The following is a 21,887-nucleotide window of genomic DNA, read 5'->3' as shown; positions in this document are numbered from 1 at the left end:
TTGTGATGTAGTGTTACTTTAAATCTGCTATCCCCTGGCTTTTCACAGCAGACTGTGCCTGAGGATTGTCAAATGCAAGTTGACCACTCTGGATTTTTTTTTTTTTTTTTTTTTTTTTGACCTGGTGTGAGCAAGATGGGGTTTCATCTGCTGTTGACAACAGAGTAGTTGTCTCTCCATCTTATGATTACTGTAGTTCTTTCAGCTTTTTCCAAGCTATTGCTACTTTGTTAATTGACCAACAACAGAGGAGGTGCTCCCAGTTTTGTTTCCCTCCCCTGGAAACCAAGGGCATCACCTCCACAATTCGCAGTGGCTCTTAGGGCATAGGGAGGGTGAGAATTCTGAGCCTCTTTTTTTTCATTTTCTCAGGTTTTTTGGATACGTAAAACATCACCTGATAACACCCCATACAGTGCATGAGCATTACTTCAGTATACACTCCAAACAGTCACTTTCAAAGCCATTTCCAAAGTCCAGACAATTATTGGTCCCCTCTCATGGAACATAACTGGAAGTCCTTTTTTCAAATTTAAGGTCACCGGAACTTCAGAATACCTTTACGGTAAAGTATTTTACAGAATGACTCTGGGAGCCCTGATGCATAACCCACAGTGAGATGTACAGAATTCCATAATACTGGGGAAAAGCTATTTCTGTAACCTGGAATCTGATTAAAAGAACTACCTTGAGAATTCTGTTTAAAGGGGAGACTGGAGGTATAAATGGAAACGGAACTGGCCCAATGACTTGGTATCTAGTGAGGTGTACTGCTGGTTATAAACCAGCCTGAACGTAGCTCTTGTTCATAAATTGCACAGAAGTGGGATAGGAGTATTGTGGAGGTGATGCACTGAATCTTTGGGGAATGGGGAAAAAGGAGTGCATACCACTAGCATCCCATACAAAGTGGTATTGGTCTCCAAGGGCACTATCTTCTATGATACAGGTCTTGCATCGCAACATAACTCCTCCTACTGTGTTGAGCATAGAGGAAAAAAGAGGAACACTGATTAGCTGAACCTTACTACTCAAACTTGTCCAAAATTAGTGAACCCTTCCCATGGGTAGTACAAGGCATGCCTGCTGAACACAGAGGGGACAGAGGGGCCTGCAAATCAAGTACCTAGGGCCACTCAGGGCAACTTTAATACACAGTAAAATTTGAGATATACTCTTGCCTTCTAAATCCCAGTATGGGAACAGCCTTTAGGACCCAAAAGTTACGTTAATCCAAACATGAAGGGTACTAAGATTCTCCACCAGAACATGTAACGTTCTAAAATGTGTCCCTTTTAAAAATAAAATCTTTTAAGACCATTTGTATTTGCCACAAAATACAGTTCTTGTCAACTTCCATTGCAACAATGTAGATGCACAATTTTCTAAATAGCAAGAAAGCAAGATTAACTACAGATAATACTGAGTAATTGCACATCGCGTGTAAACTCACTAAATAAATATTAATCAAAGTATATAAGGGAAAAGTGAAATTCCATGCTTCTAGAGTCCTCTGGAGCAATTTCCAGCCTTTGGTTACAGCCTACCTCTTTTTCTAGATATATACTATAATATCAATGGAAGCAACACAGACACATATATGGCCTCCAATAATGACTCCTCCTAATGGAATAAAAAAAAATTCCAGATCCACGTTTTTTTATTCTTCTGAATAATTTTCAAAAATTACAAAAAATAGTTAATTCCTGTCTTGTTAGGTCAAAAACACCTGATGCTGAAGAACAAGACTGTAACTCATGACAAAATAGAGTTTTTGAATTTTGGGCTTTTCTGTCAGTTTTATACCTTTAGTTGTGTGTTTTGTTCCAAGAATTGCACATTGCACTAGTGCTGTGTAGATGTTCCTCAACAAGGAGCAGTGTTGTAACACAGAGTATTCCTTTGGCCTTGCCAAATCTTTTTTTAAAAGTAGTCTGTGTTCTGGTATCTTCAAGTACCCATATCACCCTTATTAATCTGAGCTTGCTTTCTAGGGCATAAATTTAAGAAATTTAGTTTTTGTCTGCTAGAATAGCATCCTGTCCATTGACCACCATTTGTTTTCATTTTTCCTCATCAGCATCCTGAAATGTTTAACTAAAGCTGTCAACATTTTCATTCATTGCAACTACGGTAGCCTAGCTTTTAGACTAAGCTCGTACTAATATCTAGAGTTCTGATATTTGATAAATCAGTTTATCCACCTGACCATGAAGTCAAAGGTCCTGAGAACCATGTTTTGGAGAGTGAAAGCTTGGAATCTAACTTCTGAATCTTTAGAATACCAAGACATTTTAAGTAATGAAGGTTTTTAGTTATGGGTATCTTCTAAAAAACGCCAAAGGCAAACTAGTTAATTAGGAAATGATCAACCCAGAGGCTCTGAAAGTGACATGCCATAACAAACTGTCTGTCCCCTTATTCCAAATATGTGTATTCCAGCCTCTCCCATCACCCTTTTATTGGTATCTTTTCTGAACCCAGGCTTCTCTCCATGACATTGAGATGTGTTGTCTGCAATCAGGGCTTCAGCTGGCCAAAAAAACCTTTGAACTGACTGGTTTTTTTAAAAAAAGTGTGAGTTAAATATCAAAAGAGCAAAGGAAAAAAAAAGTCTTGTTTTCATTACTACATCCATTGACTTGGTACTGAACATATCACCCTAAGCTAAAATAGAAGGAATCACGTAATAGAATCCTTTCCTTCCTCAGGTTCTGTAGAAAAGAAGCAACAGAGAAGATCGATTCGAACCCGCTCAGAGTCTGAGAAATCCACTGAAGTTGTGCCAAAGAAGAAGATCAAAAAGGAGCAGGTTGGCTTCCTCCATGTAGAGAGTTAAAATATATTTTGTATTCATAAATGTTGTGGCTTATATTGGTGCCTTTTTATTTTTCTCCATTTTGCCCATCGAGTTTCCTTTTGGACTATCCTTCATGAAATCCCCCTGTCAGTACCATTATTGCTGTGACTCTGCTACTGGCATCTTCACAGTATCAGTTCAGGCTTTGGATAATGGGAACTCAATGCAAGACTCCTAATGAACCTTACATGTTAACTCTGAGATTTCTGTTGTGAGCAAAATGATTTTATGTTTCAATAATATCTATTTGATGGAATTACCATCAGGTTCCTTCCTCTTCTTACTCTTGGTTTTAGCTGCTGGTTTGTATTGAGGTTTTGTTTTTCAAAGTTACTGATTTATTTGATCACTTTTGAAAATGGACTCTAAGAATGATCTATCTTAAAGATGAATAATCTGACTTTTATGTTGGCAGACATAAAAAAAAATAGATCTTAGATTTTTTTTTCTCCCCCTTAAGTAGAACTAACATGTACAGGGAACTCCTTTAATCTGAATGCCAGACAGACAAATGTTGTTGCTTTATTTAAAAAACATTCTGAATGGAGATGAATAGACAAGTTGAGTGGGTGACTTACTTTAATATTTAACTCAGTACACTTTAACATGTTTGTCAGAGTTGTTGGTTCTTTTCCTTGCTATCAATTTTTCCCTATTTAAACCATAAGGGTTTGAAGGGTTGAAACCTGAGACTTTTGTATAACAAATGTTTCTTAATACAGTTTTTTCCAATGGGGTTTTTAAAAAAGGGACAGCCAGGTTAAATTTTTTTAAATAAAAATTCATAGAATAAAATGGATATTAAAAAAAACCCTAATTTATTCTTTGACCATTACGCTTTATTTTATTTTATTGCACTTAACTCCTTTTAAAGGCTGAAAATAGGCTTCATCTATTCTTTTTTTAAGTTTCATATTTTGGTTCTGATGCACTAGTATGACACTTCTGTGTTTGGTTGCCAAAACGACAGAGGAAATTTTAACTCTAAAAAAGTTTGTCACTGAAACTTTTTTTGAAAAAAAGGCAACCTAAATGTTGGGTATAAAATACCTGACACACAGGCCCTTTAAACTTCTTGACATGAGGTATTGTGATTTCCCTATTTTTAAATAAATCCTTTTGCATTTAAAAATTCTTCTTAATTTAACAAAGGTATAAGAACCAACAATAGGAACACTGCGGTTCCAGGTTAACTTTGCTTTCTTATACTATGTAGCTAATTAAGGCAACATAGTACATTAAATTGCTTTTCTGAAGCAAAGTATGTGACTAAAACATCATAAAATAATCAGAGATGCACTGTAATGCACATAATTTTGAATGTATTAAATTATGTTCAAAATAAATCTTACTAACTTCTTACAATTATGCAACAATATTTGTTACCCAAAGTCAAGTTTTCTTGCAACTGATTACCAAATTCAATCTGCGACCACTTGGTTTAAAATTATAACTGGAATGAATACAAATAATGGGAAAAACAAAATGTTAATGCTACTGTTACAGTGAGAAGTAGAGAAATACAAGTGATTGTTTAGATTTTATATTTGTATTACAAACTGTATCCTATACAAATCCTTCTATTGTATGTTTTTACCTATTGTACAACAAAATAAAATATTTTTTAAAAAAGTATAGAATAATCCTTAAATATTTACTAAATGTGTTTCTATATGCTTTGTTAACCACATTGCAAAGAAATAAAAGCTTGCAATTCTTAGCCTAAAACCAGGAACTTAGGAAACAACTTTTTCCTTTTAATTATGCTTTTTATCACCAAATTCACATGTATTACATGTACATTGGCAGAAAAAAATTAATGTCATCCTTCTGATGTAAGACCAAGAACATGAAGTGCTTTTGGGAGATCACAAACTGGTCTACTTAAGTTTGTACTGACATGAGTTTCCAGCTGTGTAGAGCTCTGCAATGCTCTCTATGGAGTCCTCATTCCCATCTTTATGGGCCTTGCAGCACTCTATACAGAGAGAAGGTCCATATCCCCAGAAGCTCAAGAGTGCATGCTTGATGGAAGTGCCTTAAACTGGCAATACATTAAGTGTCTCACTAACCTGAGTGTCATACCTGTATAAGTACAAGTTTACCTTAACAGGTGTGGGGTTTTACAACATCAGGGTTGTCTACAGAAATGAGCCCCTCTTCTGCCTGCTGGACATGGAGAAAGTTTTCCTGTTGTCTTCAAGCACAAAGGGAGTGATTGGAAAGGACTTGCTATTGAACATATGGCTACCTTGTCACCTGGTATTCAGCCTAGGCAGCTAGGATTAAATCCTAGCAGGACAGAAGGCTCACACCGAGAAGGGGACTGACAGACTACATCTGAGTTCAGATATGCTAATCACTTAAACTTAGATGTTTTTCCTTTTTTATACTAGGGGAAAAAATTCCTCTGTTAACTATGGATTTTCCTGTCCAAACAGGTAGAAATGGTTCCACAGACAGCAGTGAAGACTGGATTACAGAAAGGTGAGTTTGGCTGAATAAAAACAAACTTTAATGATTAGTACCCCATCTACAGGTCATTCAGTCTATATGAACTGAAAGTAATTAACTCCTAGATGTTTGTTAGTGATTCCATTGCATTGATCTACCTTAGTTCCTCTGAATTATAGTCCTCTTTTTGTAATGATAGTTGGGAGAATAGAGTGTATTCTTGGTCTGCTTCAAAGTTTTCACTGTGTGATTCTTATAAAAAACATGAGACTGTCTGAAGAATATAGGCATATTTAGAAGATAAATCATGTGGTGTTACCTGTTGGAGTTTTATTCCTAACTCAATGGAGGTAGTTCAGTAGCTTGCTTCAATACATGAGCTATCCAGCAGTTTGACAAAAACTTTTGTTTTTGTTTTGTGTTGAATGGCATTTGAATGCCATTGACTGAATTACTTTTTGCCCTGGAGCACTGAAATATTTAGTGGTATAGTTGTGAACTTGAAACTCTTAGAGCAAGTGAGATGCTTGTAAAGTCCAGCCTCGTGGCTTCATCTTTTCATATCTGTCATTTTTCCCCATGTGATTTAAATAGAAAAAATGAAAACAATATTTTAGGATTAATTTCAGTATGTTATGTTAAGGTGCCAGCGAGATTTCAGATTCTTGTAAACCTCTAAAGAAAAGGAGTCGTGCCTCAACTGATGTAGAACTGACTAGCTCAGCATACAGAGACACATCTGACTCTGATTCAAGAGGACTTAATGATCTGCAGGTAAATGTGTGGTATTTGCACACAGATATACATTTCAGAATGTTTAACAAAAAATGGCATTGTTGAGGGGTGCAAGTTTTGAACAAGCAAGTAACTCAGTAATCACATTCAGATAACTGAATGGTTTTGCTCTTTAAAAAGTCTGATAGACTTTGTCGGAAGGGTGAGGTAAGTATATAAGTGGCAGGTTGTGGGGGGTCATAGGCATTTTGGGGTATATTTTCCCATGGGGTATATTTTCCCAGTGCTGAAAAAAGATGCCTATTAAATGGGCACTATATTGTTCCTCACTTTAGTGAGGTCCACAAGTTTTCAGATAACTTTCAAATTGTTTGTGTATATTAACTGCATTTTCCTGTTCATCAGTGCTGATTTAATATTTTTCCATGCCAGAGTTAGCTTTTAGAAGTAGCTTATTTAAAAATGGTTGTGGATTGATTTCTTTATAGGGTAGCTTTGGAAAGCATTCAGACAGCCCATCAGCTACTGCAGATGCCGATGCTTCTGATGTACAGTCAGTAGACTCTAGCTTATCAAGAAGAGGTACTGGAACAAATAAGAAGGACAGTGTGTGTCAGGTAGGTGGAAAGTGCTTAGTATTATTGTAAACAGCTGTAGGCTAAAGATGTGCTGTCTGCTTCTGATTTTAATCTGATCTGGTAGGAAACTTTTAAAAAAATGATATTAATGTATTTTGACCAGATCTCATCATCTGACATTGAACATCCTAAAAATAATGGAATGACCAAGGCCTTGTAGGTTTAATGCTCTAGAGGTGATTTTTTACCCCCACTACCAAAAAATGGAAATAGCATTCTGCAGGTTAATAAGCCTGAGTCCATAGAAAATACAATACAACCTGTACTGGCTAATGTCACCAAGCAAGCAAGTTGCTGTGTTCTGCCTTATTTGAAGATTCCAGATGGTCTTTCAGAGTAAGACAAAACGAGAGTATTACAGTATGCTTGTCTACGTAAGACATAGGCATAGCTAACTGGCAATGTCTGCAGCAGAGGGAGAATGTTGCAATTGTCTGGCCAATTGTTTGAGACTATGTATGGTTGGGAGGGGAAGTATGTTAGGCAGCCACTGCTGCATGCATGTGCAGAAGAGGCGTCTAAAAGCACCACAAATTAACCCTGCTAAGCTGATGCAAAAAGAATGGGTGCACCTTATTAGATGGAACACATTTAACGCCTGCTGGAGGCTTCCAGTCACTGTTGCCAGTTCTGTCAATTGGCTTCAGCCAACTCTCTGGTCTTGTTCAGAAACCAGGAAGCTGTAGTGTCATAGTGTGAAGAGATTTCAGCCACTTAATTTCCCTTGCTTTGGTTCTGTTAGTTACTAGAATTTAAATATCTGTCAGCTGCTTTGTTCTCTGACTAGCTGTTTGGCTGTTTAAGATCTGTGAAAGCTCTGGTGAGTCTCTGGTGTCCTGCGAAGGAGAGTGCTGTAGAGTCTTCCATATGGAATGCCTGGGACTGAAATCGGTACCTGACGGGAAGTTCATCTGCATGGAGTGTAAAAATGGTAAATGTATTACTGTGTTTGAGCAATGGAGAAAGATCTTGGTTTAGGAGCCTGATGGATTACACTTATTGGAGGAAGCTTCAGTAATCATGTTCTGGGCTGAAGGAGCTGAGGCACAGGTGTTCTACAGTAAATAAAGTCCAATGCTAACTACTTCCTGTTTCCACTTAGCAAGTACTTTTAAAATGAAAATTAGTAAGCTGTTCAGTGCTGGGGCTAGGTCCTCTTATTTGTTTGTACTGCACCCAGCGCAATGGGACCCTGATCCTGATTGGGTCCTAAATAAATGTGCAGTAGTAGTAATCTGTTATTTTATAGCGAGGGGGCATGTCCTGCTTACATTGGTGCAACTGAATTAACTTCAGACTGTTTTCCCCTCTGCCAAATTTGCAAACTTGCCTTGCAGAAAATAACTGATAGCATTCATGCTGAGGTTTGTTTTATTCCTTTTCTTAAAAGGACAACACACATGCTTTTCCTGCAAGCTTCCTGGTAAAGAGGTGAAGCGCTGTTCTGTCAATGCTTGCGGTAAATTTTATCATGAAGCCTGTGTTCGGAAGTTTGCCACTGCTGTCTTTGAGTCACGAGGATTCCGTTGCCCACAGCATTGCTGTACTGCCTGCTCCATGGATAAGGATATCCACAAAGCAAGTAAAGGTGAGAGCACAACTGGATTTGGATAGTAGCAGGAAACTGTAAAATACCTGACAGTGAGACACGTAGCAGAAAATGAAGATGAATGTGATACTTTACACTCATAATGTGATGCAATATGGAGGGCTGGGACATGAATTTATTATGAAGGGATTCATTATCAGTTTGGTCATTAATACAGTGGGTTCGCTGTGAAACACATCAGTCTTGGTGGGGCAATGTAAAACAACGGCTTGAGAAGTAGTGCTAAGGACACCTGGAATAGCTTCTGTGGCATTTGGACAAGTCAATGGTCAGATGTACAAAGCTAAAATACTCTTAGACAGCTAGATAGCAATGGACTGTAGAACAGCAGTTCTGTTCTTCAGAAGAGGTCCTTTCCTTTAGAAGTGAACTAAAATGGTCAAGCGAACAAAGCAGTTTTGAGAGTGGTTACAGCCAAATGGTATTGTCTTAACTTGGAAGTTATGCATCCAAACCATTAGAGTTAACAAGAATGAAACAGCTTGTTGCGTTTTTTGAAGAGGTTAATGTCTAATACCCTGGTTAGAATAAAACCTAACTTGTATTGTAGTCTGTGATGTCTTCTACCCTATCCTAATTCCACTGTGACATAGCGTGTTTTTCTGCATTTATATTAAACAGGACGCATGGTGAGATGTTTGAGATGTCCCATTGCCTATCACTCAGGAGATGGCTGTATTGCTGCAGGAAGCTTGTTTGTGTCATCCCACATTCTCATCTGTAGCAACCATTCCAAAAGGAATCACTCTTCATCAGCTGTAAATGTAGGCTTTTGTTTCGTTTGTGCAAGAGGTGAGCACTACTTTCCCGCCCTCCCTTTATATGTCTGGTGTGGTCATTACTACAGTTACATGATAAAGCTGGAATATTTTACAAAACTATTTTTTTTCTTGGGGCTCTCCGTTGGCTTCTAAGCTTCCTCATTGAATCCTGGGATAGCACACACGATATTCATTTATTTCTCATGCTAGATTTTTTGCATACAATTTTGTTCCATGTGTTTGGTATTCAGACACAGTTTTGAAGCGCTGAGAAGGCATACTATTGCCATTTGGGAAGAAAGTGCATGTGTAGTCCCCAATTCCAGCAGTTGCAGGATGACTCAATAAACATTGATTCTCTGTCTCTTCAGCAAGAGGGATTGCTTTCATCCTCTGTAAATTGAAAATAATGGAGCATCTTTTAGGTGGGTGGATGTGGTTTGCTTATAAGCTAGAAAATGTCCTTTTTGACATCCGGCTCCCATTTGAGAAATATTTTTTTTAGAAAAATATTACAGGAATTACCACCTAAATCATTTAAAATGTAATAAAATATAGTTTTCCATATGCTGCAGCTGTTATTTTTTTCCTGTTGTTTTGAAGCCCTGGCAGTCTTGTCAGTCACTTTACTTATTTTAACTTCTGCCAGAAGGTAGGACTAAATGTTCCAGTTGCTTTATTTTACTTTGGTCAGAAAGCCCTGTGCAAAAATATTTCTACTATGTTCTTTGTGGGGTCTGAAATTTAGATATCTAGAATTTGTGTGTCATTTTTATATATTAAAAAAAACCCACATATGTAATACACAGTACTTCAAAAAGTTCACACTGAATGCATCAGATCTTTCAACAGTTTGACAGTCAGTGGTAAAGGAGTAGAAATACATGATGAATCCTGAATCCACTTGCTTGGATTCAGTTTATGCAATTGGAAGCCTAGTTTGTGTGGTAAAGATGGATTTGTATGAGCAAGAGCAGATTACTAGGTACAGGATCTAGAGAAAAGGAAAGAAAGAGGGATTCCAGAGTTGGATTTTTTTCTCTGGTTTTAATTACAGTACAGGAAATGGAGCTGTCATATAGGATCCAAGGTAAAACAGTTCTTGCCTTTTTAAATACATCTAATTTTTTCCAGAGAAATGGCGTCCGGAGATTCAGAGGGAAACAGTAAGTCTTAGAATGCTGAGCCTGGGAGGGGCTCTTGAAGCGTGTGAAACAGTGTTTGCAACATGATTCAGTGCTTTTCCTTTAATGAGCCTGTTTCAGTGCTTTGGGGCATTTCTAAACAGGAAATATGCAAAGTGAGTCATGCTGGTGTTGCATAAGCGTACACACATGCAGACAAACTTATGATGTTGCATGTACTTTATTCTTTTATTACTGAGTTGTAGATTTCTGTGTAGGTTTTTTGTCCTACTTTGTTTTATTTTGATTGTGACTTCATTAGCCATGTGTACAAGTGCACAATCTAAAACCAAAAATCCTATTTTCAGCTCTCACGATCATAACTAGAAAAACCCTTTGTATATGTGAACAGAATGACTCACGTGGATACACTCTTAGGTGTTCAAACTAGTGTTAAAACAATGTCAAACAAATCTCACTCATTTCATATTAATATTCTAATCAACAATTATGTCCAGGTGCCTGGGGAAATATTGCTTGTCTTCTCTATCTTTCAACATAGAATTGGTAAAGCTCTTGAATTAATTCCTACTGTAAGCAGAGCAGAGAGATGTAAAACTAAACTGTCCAGAGCTTCAGGATTTATGCTAGTTGTGTGGAAATAGTCTGGTGGTCTCGGATGCAGGAGCATATGTCCTACTCATGAAGAATCAGCTGAGAATTAGGGACTGAATCTTTGTTGGTTGATGAGAGATCAGATTAGAAATCCCTCTTTAAGAGGCCCAGCAGGGGCCTCAGCCTGACACTATAAAGACTTACATGAAGGATCTGATACGGGGACACGGCCTCTTCACCTACCTTTGTTGCTTTGTCCATGAAAGGGTAGGTCATAGGGTTATATCCATTGCTTGGAACTAGGTTACTTACATGAGTGAGTTTAGATATTGACAGTCTCTGTTTATGAAAGGCTGTGCTTATAATGAGATCTGAGTCTAATTCCAGGAGAGGCTTCCAGAATAGAGGAACTCTAACAATTTCTAGAACAGCTGTAATTTGTTGTAATATTATAATATATCAAACAGCATTTTTAAGCTAAAATGCCAGGATACTTAGCTATCCAGTATTATGCGGTATTGGTTTCTGTGAAGGAGAATTGTATTAGTTCCTATAACCAACCGCAGCATACATGGAACTGGCTCCTGAAAGCTGAGTATCTCACTGCTCCTGTGTTCTGCAAACAAACACACTCCAAAAACCTTTATAAAGCTGTAAAATGTGTCAGAACTGTATTCATCTCTGTTTATGAAAATGAAACTCTTGGGGATTATTTTTCCTGCGTGTATTTGGCATCCATCAAAAGTCAGTGGGAAACATGCACAACTGAAAGCGGAATTTGGTGGTAGGCTTCCAAAACTAAATATTGGTTGCCTAGTCGTATGGAAAAGGGTTTCTTCTTTCTTTTATTGTGATTGCACCAGAGAATGGAGTTGCAGATCTGGCATTTCTCCCACTTTCTAAAGTATAAATGTGAGTTATAGAAGAACTAGTTTTGCTTTCACCAATTTGTTTTGACAGTTATATGATTTATATATGTTTCACATCTAGCTTATGTATCTGAGTTGAACTACTTAGAAGCCCTGTGGCTGGAATCTGGGGCACCTCTTAATAGTAATAGAAGGAAACTTTCAGCACCATTGAGATGGAAATTAAAATACATTGGCACTCCTGTGTACTCACTATGTCTATTGAAAGTTTAAAAATAGTACAAAATAACTGGCCACTAAATGAAACCTCCTTGTATTATGGTAGGGATATAGCAACACTCAGATAATATTCAATATAGATTTGTTTTTGTCCAGGACAGCTGAGATTGGGAGGCAGTGTCCCCTGCCAATGGAAAGATTGAGGTGCAAGGTGCACCTTCATCAGCTTATTCAGCAGTATTGGTAGGCTCAGAGGAATTCGTTCCAATCGCCTTTGATCAGGATGGTGGCATGGAGTGAGGAATTGGTGAAATTCTCGGTGTGGTGGCAGGAGCACTGAGAGAATCCCTTGTGGGGAAAGAATCAGGAATTAAATGTCCTACAAATGTGCTGTTACTTTTTGCATGTGCAAACTGACAACTATTACTTAACATGCTAAATAGTGTTGGGAGGAGAGAGTTGTGTATTTAACCCAATGCAGCCTTAGAAAGTGGGAAAATGTAGGTATCGAAACACTATTCTTTAACAATATTTTAAAAACTTACATAGTTAGCTACGTGTGGCCAGGGCCTGGCGTACTCCTTAACAATGGGACCAAATTATATAGTTGTATTAGTCTATTTTATTACCATGCAAATAGCCTTCATCCCAATCTCTTCTGCCCCACACAAGAACTTCAGTGGCTCATAGTGGAAATATCATTTAACTTAAAATGTGTTGATTATTTTTGAGAATGAGGGTTTTTTTGCTATGCTGTCCCAATGGGGTGGCTCAATTCCCCTTGTGTCAACTTCTGCAATGTTGTCTAGGCAGCCCAATTCAGAATTTCAATGTTGCCGGGGCAGAGAAGAACTTGTAGCTGACTTCAGCACTTCATCCTCCTAGGGCCTTAACTGCTGTGCTTTTGGAGAGCAGGATGCAAATGCAGGGAGACAGAAAACAAAATGTCAAGTGTCCGACAGTGGCAAAATACGAAATTCCACAGGCATAGAAATGCAGAGTCCATGGAGCTTTGCTTTAAAATAAGTAGGGCAAGTCGCATCTCACAGCTATTGTTTCAGGTGCTGTGCAGACTCACTGTGTTGGCTTGTTTGGTACGCGTCTTTTGAGATTTACTCTGCAACTGTAAGGGCAAGAAACACAATGTACATTTTAAAAAAAAATTAAAGCTGAGATCCTGGAGCACAACTCTGTGGCAAGGGGTGAGTCCATGGCTGTGGAATCACTGAACATGTGGGGACCAGCATATGCCATCTGTATTTCTCCAAGCTGCCAGTACTGTTTCTGATGCAGTCACCCTATTTTGTAATTTGGCTGGCTGTTTTCTTTCGGGGGCAGGATGGCTCATAGGGAACTAGCAGCAGGTACTTTTCTGGTGCTTTTTTTTTTTTTTTTTTAAGTGTGCAAGTTAAACTACTGCACAAATAAAATTCCATTTAGAAATGTTTTTTATTTACTCTTCAGTTTTCCTCCACTTATGCTCAGATTCATCTGTCTGACACACAATCTCTTCCTTTAGCAGATATAGAAACCTTTTCTGTCAGACTTTTCTTTTTCTTCATATTATCTTTCCTTTCAAACTTATAACATATATATGCATAATAGGGGTTGGTTTGATTTATTTTATTTACTCCTTTATGGAATCATGGGTAGTTTCATTGCAACTCATCTCTTTCTGTTTGTTTCACATAGGGCTGGTAGTGCAGGATCATTCAGACCCCCTGTTCAGTTCATATGCCTATAAGTCCCACTACCTACTGAATGAATCAAATCGTGCTGAGTTGATGAAATTACCTATGATTCCTCCTCCTTCGTCAGCTTCCAAAAAGAAATGTGAGAAAGGTAACCAAATAGTTTCTTTCTCTTCAGTTTACTTTCGCTTTTCCTGTTTTTTCTTTTCTCTTTTTTAAATCAAATAAAAAATGTTTGCTTGTCAAGCACCACCTGTTGCTTGTAGTAAATTTCACTCATTGATTATTGTGAGTGTGTGTTCATGTTGTTGGCAAAATATTTACTATAATAAAAGGGCTTAAAATAATTAATATCACTAAATTCTCCCTCTCTACAAAAGGTTAAATCATGTTTCTGCCAGTAGGTTACCCCAATTTTTTGGAGGCGATCTATGTAATTATAACGTTAAGGGGAGGTGAGTGGAGTTTAGTATTGTTGCAGTTCAGTGCCAGCTCAGTGACTTTTGAAACGTCTTAAATTGCCTTTATCTGAGGAAGTCCATTATGTAGTCTGCTTAGAACCCGCAACAGTAAGAATAGGGAATGTATCAGTTTGAATGTTTACTGGTATGTTGGCATTCCAGAGGAAGACCGAAGACTTAGGAAGGCTTTTTGCCTGTGTGTTTCTGTTACAATCGAAAGGCCTTGTATTTCATTTCTGTTAGTGCAGGCTGACTAACTGTTTCTACTTTCTCTCCTCATGTGACTGATTGCTCACTTCCTGGAGCAATGCTTCTTATTGGAGTGGCAGAAGGTGCTGCACCTTGACCAAACAGGGAATCTACCCTGTCAAGAAAGGCAGGCAGGTGGGCAATTATAGTAGCATTAGGAAAGGAGCTTTGTCAGGAATAAAAATGGATTGCTTTACGCTGGTAATGCTATTGCTTTCAAAGGAATTTATGGAAGGAGATCCACCTGTGTGTGTCTGTAAGATTCAGAAGTCATAGTCTATTCCCACAAAAATGTAACTTCCCAAAGGGTGTTCAGAAATGGTGCCTTAGTCAGTCACTTTAAAATTAGATCATTTCAGATGTTGCTAGATGTAGACAGCTTTCGTTATTTTGTGTAACTTCTGACCACAACAATTATTTTGAGCCCTCTGTTTGCTTAGCTTGAGCAATATCTTACTAATGCATCCCAAGAGCAAAGTTTTCTTGCTTAGCTCTGAGAGTTTTGTTTTTGATTTTTGTTTGGTTTTCGCATCTCTTGGCATTTTACCATGTTGGATATTGTTTCAGTAATTTATGCTGGGTCTGTATTTCCTCTGAAACAACACTTACAAAAATTCTTTAAAAAAATCAACACTTGATCATGGGGTGGGGGAGCTCAGGAAAGTCCAAATGCTTGGGTTTTACTACATTTTTAGCAGAGGAAATATAGTAAGTGATTTTGTCACTGATTGTGTAAGGAATGCTTTTTGTAATATTTTACAATCAATTAATTCAATGACAGTTTTGAAAGTCTATAGGTGGACAAAATTTTCTGATGAACATTTGAAAGTAAAAATTCAAACTTTAGATGCTATGATACAAATTGCTTAAAATGCTGTTTTAAATCTCTCCCAGTCTTTTTACTCTGGGATTAAAAAGCTCATTAATTTTTTATCGAGATTGTAGCAAATGTGTTCATTGTATGAGCTTCTTTGTGTATTGACAATGGTTTAGGTGTTCTGTGGGTGCCCACAATAAACACATCTGCTAGAAAACAAAACAACCAAAAAAGAACCTTTTTGTCTAAATTTTTTTAAAGTGATGTTTACCACGTGAGATCAGATTCCCTTTGTGTTCAAAGGGAACTCTGGGGGAGGGGGAAATCTTTCTGTAATACCTCATTCTGTTTTATATGATTAAATTTATAGTGCTCACACTGGTCAACCTTCGTTTTGAAGATTAAGCACAGACTTATAATTACAATTCTAATGTTTTTTTCCCTCTTGTTAACTGTGGAAGCAGAAAAACATTGATCAACCTATAGGCTGATTTTTGTGCACACTAACTGATTGCTAAGGGATTCAGTCATGACAATGTTGGTTTAAAAAGTATTCCAAAAAATGCATAATTTGTCTAATTGTCAAGAAAAGGTGTTGGCCACTGCCAGACTGTCTGGATTTAAAAAAATGCTCTGCAGTTTTCAAGACTGTTTCTCTCAGGAAGATCTGATATAATGCCAACTTGCCTGGTTCAACCTACATTTTAGGAATTCATTGGCTTGCTTGTCCCAATTCATGATGCAGTCAGGAATTACAATTTCACATATTCGAGAAGAGACGTATAAAGTCCAAAAAAGATTTTATTTTTAATCCAGCAATGTAATTTTGACTTGATCCCTTCGTTTTGCCATGTGTTTGGTGTAAGGCAAATCCAAGTTTAATGCATTGAATTACATAATGTTACAAAAGCCCCAAGCCCCTATTTCTGTAAAATGAGTGAGTTTGTTTGTTTCAAGGTGGGAAGTTGTTGTGCTGCGAGTCCTGTCCAGCTTCCTTCCACCCTGAATGTCTCAACCTAGAGATGCCAGAGGGATGCTGGAATTGCAATGACTGTAAAGCTGGCAAGAAACTACGTTACAAACAGATTGTTTGGGTCAAGCTTGGAAATTACAGGCAAGTTCACTGAATACAACTGGAAACTATTGTAGGTTTTTTGTTTTAGATTACATTTTTACTATATCCTGCAGGTGAACAACCAGAGCAGCCCCGTGTTAGTTAACAAGAGCCAGAAGTACATTCTGTATCTAACATGGTGTCAGATGTTGCATGGCTTTTTAATTCCACTCTTGCATTTTTAGGCATTGAGGTGAATACTTACTCACACATTATTTGTGTTTTCCCTAAGAGTTTTCATGATAGTGGGGAAGATCAGGAGATGCCTAGGGCATCAAAACTTCCTTGTTTGTGTTTATTTTTAGAAATCATTCATAAAAGGCCTCTGCAGGAATGCAGGAGGTCATTGATCAGTGCCCACCTGTGTCTCTGAATAGATGTGATCAATAAAATGCTGCCAGTTTAACAGACATTGGGGGTGGTAAAAAGTCCTCTATTTCCCAAGACCAGGAAGGCAAGGGGGTTGCTAGGCGTTAACTCTCAAATACACCTTTTGCTGCCTCCGTGGCTTTCCGCACCTTATGTAGATTGAACTATATAACACCTCGAAAGAACAGGTACATTGGACAACATTTGGCACCAAAGTTTCAAGTTTGTCTATGGAGGAGTCTCTTAGAATTCCATTTTTTATTGTAAGGGACAATCTTTCTTGTAATTTTTATTTCCATACTTTCACAAATACAACAGAACTTCCAGGGAATTGTTTCAAATCAGTGAAATACATTCAAGACTTACTATTCTACAGTCAATTAAAGGACTGTCTCTTGCTACAGTTGCTCAGAGCATAAGGTTATCTTTCCAATAACAGTCGAATTTACAAACTCCCTTCTTTATCGGAGATCTTGTAGACATATTGTCATACTCACCATTTGAATCTTCAGATCTCCAATTCTGGCTCTCCCTAGAATCAACCCAAAAGCAGTCCAAGTTCCTCACAGGTTGAAAATGTTGGAATATCTGCATCAGATTGCTGAAGTACACATTAAATATCTGGATATAATAATTTATTAATAATGTGGACTCTTATTTTTCCTAGTTACTAATGTGTTGAACTTAGAGGCATTTTAGCCTAGGTTAACTATACATGTTCAGCAGGATAAACCTAAAACTAGAAATGCATCCATGTCACTGGTTATTTAAATAGGATTTTGTGTTTAAACCTTGGCTTCAGTGGACAAATGGATCATAAGAAAATGAAACTAAAAGTAGTTTTTGTTTTTAAAGTGTTCCAGGTTGAATTGCTCTGTGAAAATATTCAGAATTGGTCCCACTATTGGCCCATAGCGTCATCTTTGGTTTCTAATTCCATTTATTGAAATGGCCAAATCACATTACAAATGGTATTAGTTAATCGTTGCCTAGGTGGTTCAGTGAATGTAGCCAGACACAACTATGGTTTTATTTAGTTCATTTGGTGTACATACAAAATGTTGGGGTCTAAATTAGCTGTTACCACTCAGGAAAGAGATCTTGGAGTCATTATGGATAGTTATCTGAAAACAACTGCTCAGTGTGCAGCAGCAGTCAAAAAATCTAAAAACATTAGGAACCAGTAGGACAGGGGTAGATAACACAGAAAATATCATAATGCCACTATATCCATCCATTGTATGTCTACACATTGAATACTTTGTGCAGCTCTGAGCACTCCATCTCAGAAAATATTTGTTAGAATTGAAAAAAGTACAGAGAACAATGACAAAAGTGATTAGGGGCATGGAACAGCTTCTGTATGAGGAGAGATTAAAAATACTAGGACTGTTCAGCTTAGAAAAGTGATGACTAAGGGGGCATATGATGGAGGTCTATAAAATCATCAGTAGTGTGGAGAAAGTAAATAAGGAAGTGTTATTTACCCCTTCGCGTAACACAATAACAAGGGATCACGGAATTACATTAATAGGCAGCAGGTTAAAAACAAACATAAAGAAGTACTACTTCACCCAATGCAGTCAACCTGTGGAACTCATTGCCAGGGGATGTTGTGAAGGCCAAAAGTATAACTTGGTTCAAAAAAGAATTAGATAAGTTCATGGAGGATAGGCTGTTAGCCTAAGTGGTCAGGGATGCAAACACATGCTCTGGGTGTCCCTAAACCTCTGACTGCCAGAAGTTCTGTTAAAGATTCTCTCTCCAGATAGCTAGTCCCAAAATTCACATACTACACAGGGCCCAGTGCCATACCCTGGACTGGGAGCATGAAAACTTTAAAGATGTAAATTTATTTGTGGAGCTTCCTAAGTAAAATCAAAGGGAGTTCTGCTTTTGTAAGGAGAATGGGATAGGACCCACTGCAGTCATATTTCTTAGGAGCTTCTGCTACTAGCTGAAATTCCCAGACCCACAAGCCAAGCAATCTGCTTTTGTTTCATAGAGTTTGAGTTTTTATTATTTCCTTATTTTCAGATGGTGGCCAGCTGAGATCTGCAATCCCAGGTCTGTGCCTCTCAACATACAGGGCCTCAAACATGATATCGGGGACTTCCCAGTATTTTTCTTTGGTTCACATGACTACTATTGGGTACACCAGGGCAGAGTTTTCCCTTATGTTGAAGGAGATAAAAGCTTTGCTGAGGGGCAAACTAGTATTAACAAGACCTTCAAGAAAGGTAAAATTAAACAAAGTTTATAGTGGTTTATAACAAAAGTTCCATGTGTTTGTTTCTCCATCACCACTTAACTTGCATGGGAATTATATGCCTAGTGTTCTGTGTCTGTGTTTAAACTACAAACTCTGTATAGTGCCCTTGAATAGACGTTAAAAGATTCTTATCATCTAACTCCCCTTCACTCTGTGCTGTTTGTAGGCAGCCCCAATTCTTCCCCACTTAACTTGGAAAGAAGTTATGATGTGAACCTGGGCTCTGATGCAGAGGGCCACCCCATAGTGTTTAAATACCTAATGAAAATGACTTGGTTTAAAATTCATTCATGTCATAGTGTAACACTTCATTTTTAGCTTGTTCTAATTCCTAGCTTTTCAAAAATGTCTCTCAGCAGCAGCAGCCAATACTAATTCCTCCCCATTTTGGACTCCTTTGCACAGCACTTGAAGAAGCTGCAAAACGCTTCCAGGAACTGAAAGCACAAAGAGAAAGCAAAGAAGCACTAGAGATCGAAAGGAATTCAAGAAAACCCCCACCCTACAAACATATTAAAGTGAGTCCTCCTCTTCGTGTGAATGAGCTATAGATTTAAACAGGGCAGCAAACTGTGGTTTAGAAGAAAATTCAGATAATCAGTCTGTCATTCTTCAAAGATGTCTTCTGGCCTGTCTTGCTTAGTGCCATAAGTCCTTTCATTGTTATAAGGGAGTTGTAAGAATCAATAAAAGGGACTTTGAGTTTAAGGCCAGTCTTATTTAAGATAAAGGACTTTGATCATTGCAAATGGGTCTCGCTCACCTCAAATGAATCTTGGGTCTTTCTTACCATTAAGAAATTGTATTAGCATTGAATACCATCTAAAAAAGAGCAAACTTAGTGTGAGAACTTAATCCCCAAATCTGGACACTGAAAAGATGGTCTCGATTTTTTTGCCAGCACCCTGGCAGGCCTAGTACTCCCGATTGTGCACTTATCTATTTCATTGTACTTTTATAATATTTTACATCCGTGGGACTGCAGTACATTTTTATATGCCTCAAAAGAGTTGTAATACTAATACATGTACTATACAGTCTGAAACAGTTTTGGCCCACTTTCTGTGCTACACCGCTCATTGCTGGTTTCTCTGAACACCTGGGATGACTGATTAAGTTAGTGGTGGAGCAGTACTAGATGCAACCTGTGAAAGTCCTAGATTGCAAAGAAGTATTTTTGCCTTGTTGCCTTTTCTTAGTTGATGCACTTCCCTTTTGAAAGGAATAGAAAAAATACAACTGCCTGTGATGTTAGTAGCTGAGTGTGTAATAGCTTTGATATTTTTGCCTGCCTTTTGAAATACTTTGACTGTGGTGGGCCTTGAATTAAGTGGTTCTGATCTAAATTCTATGTGTATGGCCATAAATCCAAATGTATGCCTTCTGTCTTCTTTTTGTTCCACAGTCCAACAAGGTAATAGGGAAAGTTCAGATTCAAGTTGCTGATTTGTCCGAAATCCCTCGCTGTAACTGCAAGCCATCTGATGAGAAGCCCTGTGGCCTAGAGTCAGAGTGTCTGAACAGGATGCTACAGTATGAGTGTCACCCCCAAGTGTGCCCAGCAGGAGAGCGCTGTCAGAACCAGTGCTTCACCAAAAGACTCTATCCAGATGCTGAAATCATAAAAACTGATCGCCGTGGCTGGGGTCTCAGGACAAAAAGGAACATTAAAAAGGTAGAATTCAGGACGAATGCTGAGCTAGCCATTACAGTTGAGAGAGTATTTGAGGAGAGTACTGCCACTGTTATTGTTTGAACCTTGAAAGAGTGTATATTTAAAAAGTTCATACTTTCAAGTACAACGTCCTACCCACAATCGTTTCTTTACATTTACAAGTTATGAAACTTCCTCAAGTGGAGGAAATGATGATAAATCCAATTTCCTGGAATATGACACATCTGGCAGAGAGGTTTTTCCGCAGTTATACAATGCTTTCTTATAGAGTAAGAGTCAACTTCAACTGATGATAAATTTCATTGATGGTGGGCTGGAGATGAGGACTATCCGTACTTCTTCTAGGAGGAAGTGATGTACATAAGTTCTCATATTGACTTCCGGGCATGGAGGGAGAGGGAAAAAGTAGCTTTTAGGTGTTTCAGATGCTCTTTTGACCAAGCCTGGCCATTGAAGATGCTAAAGTCTTTTAGAGGGATGGGAATAAAAATAAAACACACCTCCATTATTTTCTCTTTCCCTCAACCCCAGAGTTAACACAACAAATGAAATTAATCACACACGATGATATGAAATAACTCAAAGGATGGGAGATGGGGCAACCTAAGGTGGTGAGCCTCTTTCCAGGGGGTTCCGTCAAGGTAGTTTTCTGTACTTTCTTTTGCATTTTCTTTTAAGCTCTGACATGGTAACACGGTCACTCTACAGTTCCCAATAACAGATTGTCTGGATTGGGAGTGGGAGGGGATGCAACATTGCTCATACAAACGTCTGGTCACCAGGGAGCTGTCATAGCCTCCTTGACATTCAACTCTTCAGACTGGATTTATTTCAGAAGAACTCGGAGGGGATTAATAAAAAGCTTGAGGTGATCAGGCTACATTGGACAACACACTTAAGGTCTTGTTTAAAGTTCAAGAAGGCAGAGAAGAATAATGAAGATACAGAGATTTCTGTTGATGGACATGGTGCAGTTGTTATAACTGAAAGCACCAAGAACTGATTAGCTTCAGGAAATATTGAGGACTTAACATAAATGTTAGAATGTTTGGAGTCCTTAGAGGATGGTATTGGGTGGGGTAGAGGTGATGTGGGGAGTGGGGAGTGGAAGTACTTTTCCTGATTCTGATAAAGATACTGGAAATGGATCATTTTGGTTTTCCTTTACACTGTATCGCTTGCACACTGTATTCCTGGGGGCACCAGTCTGGGATTATCCACTGGGATTCAGGTGGGATGTGCAACAGTTGATATGGAAAAACAAAATCTTACACTGGATTGCAGTCTTGCTCTACTTCGATGCAAGCATGAGGAGGATGGGCCTGGATTTCACGGCTGCTTTAACTTGCCAGGCA

General features: G+C 38.2%; 1 protein-coding gene across 10 annotated transcripts in view; it reads left to right on the top strand.

Moving 5' to 3' along the window:
- NSD3 (nuclear receptor binding SET domain protein 3) overlaps nucleotides 1-21,887 on the top strand; it is a 66,948-nt gene that overhangs the window by 31,097 nt on the left and 13,964 nt on the right. For 8 of the 10 annotated variants that reach the window (XM_067544931.1, XM_067544939.1, XM_067544922.1 and 5 more), the window contains 12 exons: nucleotides 2,712-2,812; nucleotides 5,302-5,347; nucleotides 5,958-6,088; nucleotides 6,538-6,666; nucleotides 7,492-7,618; nucleotides 8,078-8,275; nucleotides 8,918-9,088; nucleotides 13,577-13,726; nucleotides 16,060-16,216; nucleotides 18,623-18,825; nucleotides 19,263-19,375; nucleotides 20,263-20,532. In XM_067544931.1, coding sequence (XP_067401032.1) covers nucleotides 2,712-2,812; nucleotides 5,302-5,347; nucleotides 5,958-6,088; nucleotides 6,538-6,666; nucleotides 7,492-7,618; nucleotides 8,078-8,275; nucleotides 8,918-9,088; nucleotides 13,577-13,726; nucleotides 16,060-16,216; nucleotides 18,623-18,825; nucleotides 19,263-19,375; nucleotides 20,263-20,532 — 1,796 coding nt within the window. Of the gene's footprint in view, nucleotides 1-2,711; nucleotides 2,813-5,301; nucleotides 5,348-5,957; nucleotides 6,089-6,537; nucleotides 6,667-7,491; nucleotides 7,619-8,077; nucleotides 8,276-8,917; nucleotides 9,089-13,576; nucleotides 13,727-16,059; nucleotides 16,217-18,622; nucleotides 18,826-19,262; nucleotides 19,376-20,262; nucleotides 20,533-21,063; nucleotides 21,552-21,887 lie in introns of those variants that run through there. The other 2 variants (XM_067544983.1, XM_067544961.1) reach the window with 2 other exon arrangements.

This window comes from Emydura macquarii, unplaced genomic scaffold (assembly GCF_026122565.2).
Source record: "Emydura macquarii macquarii isolate MOO-44397 ecotype Brisbane River unplaced genomic scaffold, CSIRO-AGI_Emac_v2 contig_201, whole genome shotgun sequence".
Lineage (NCBI taxonomy): Eukaryota > Metazoa > Chordata > Testudines > Chelidae > Emydura > Emydura macquarii.
The sequence above is the reverse complement of the archived record's forward strand: the minus strand, read 5'-3'. Positions and strand labels throughout refer to the sequence as shown.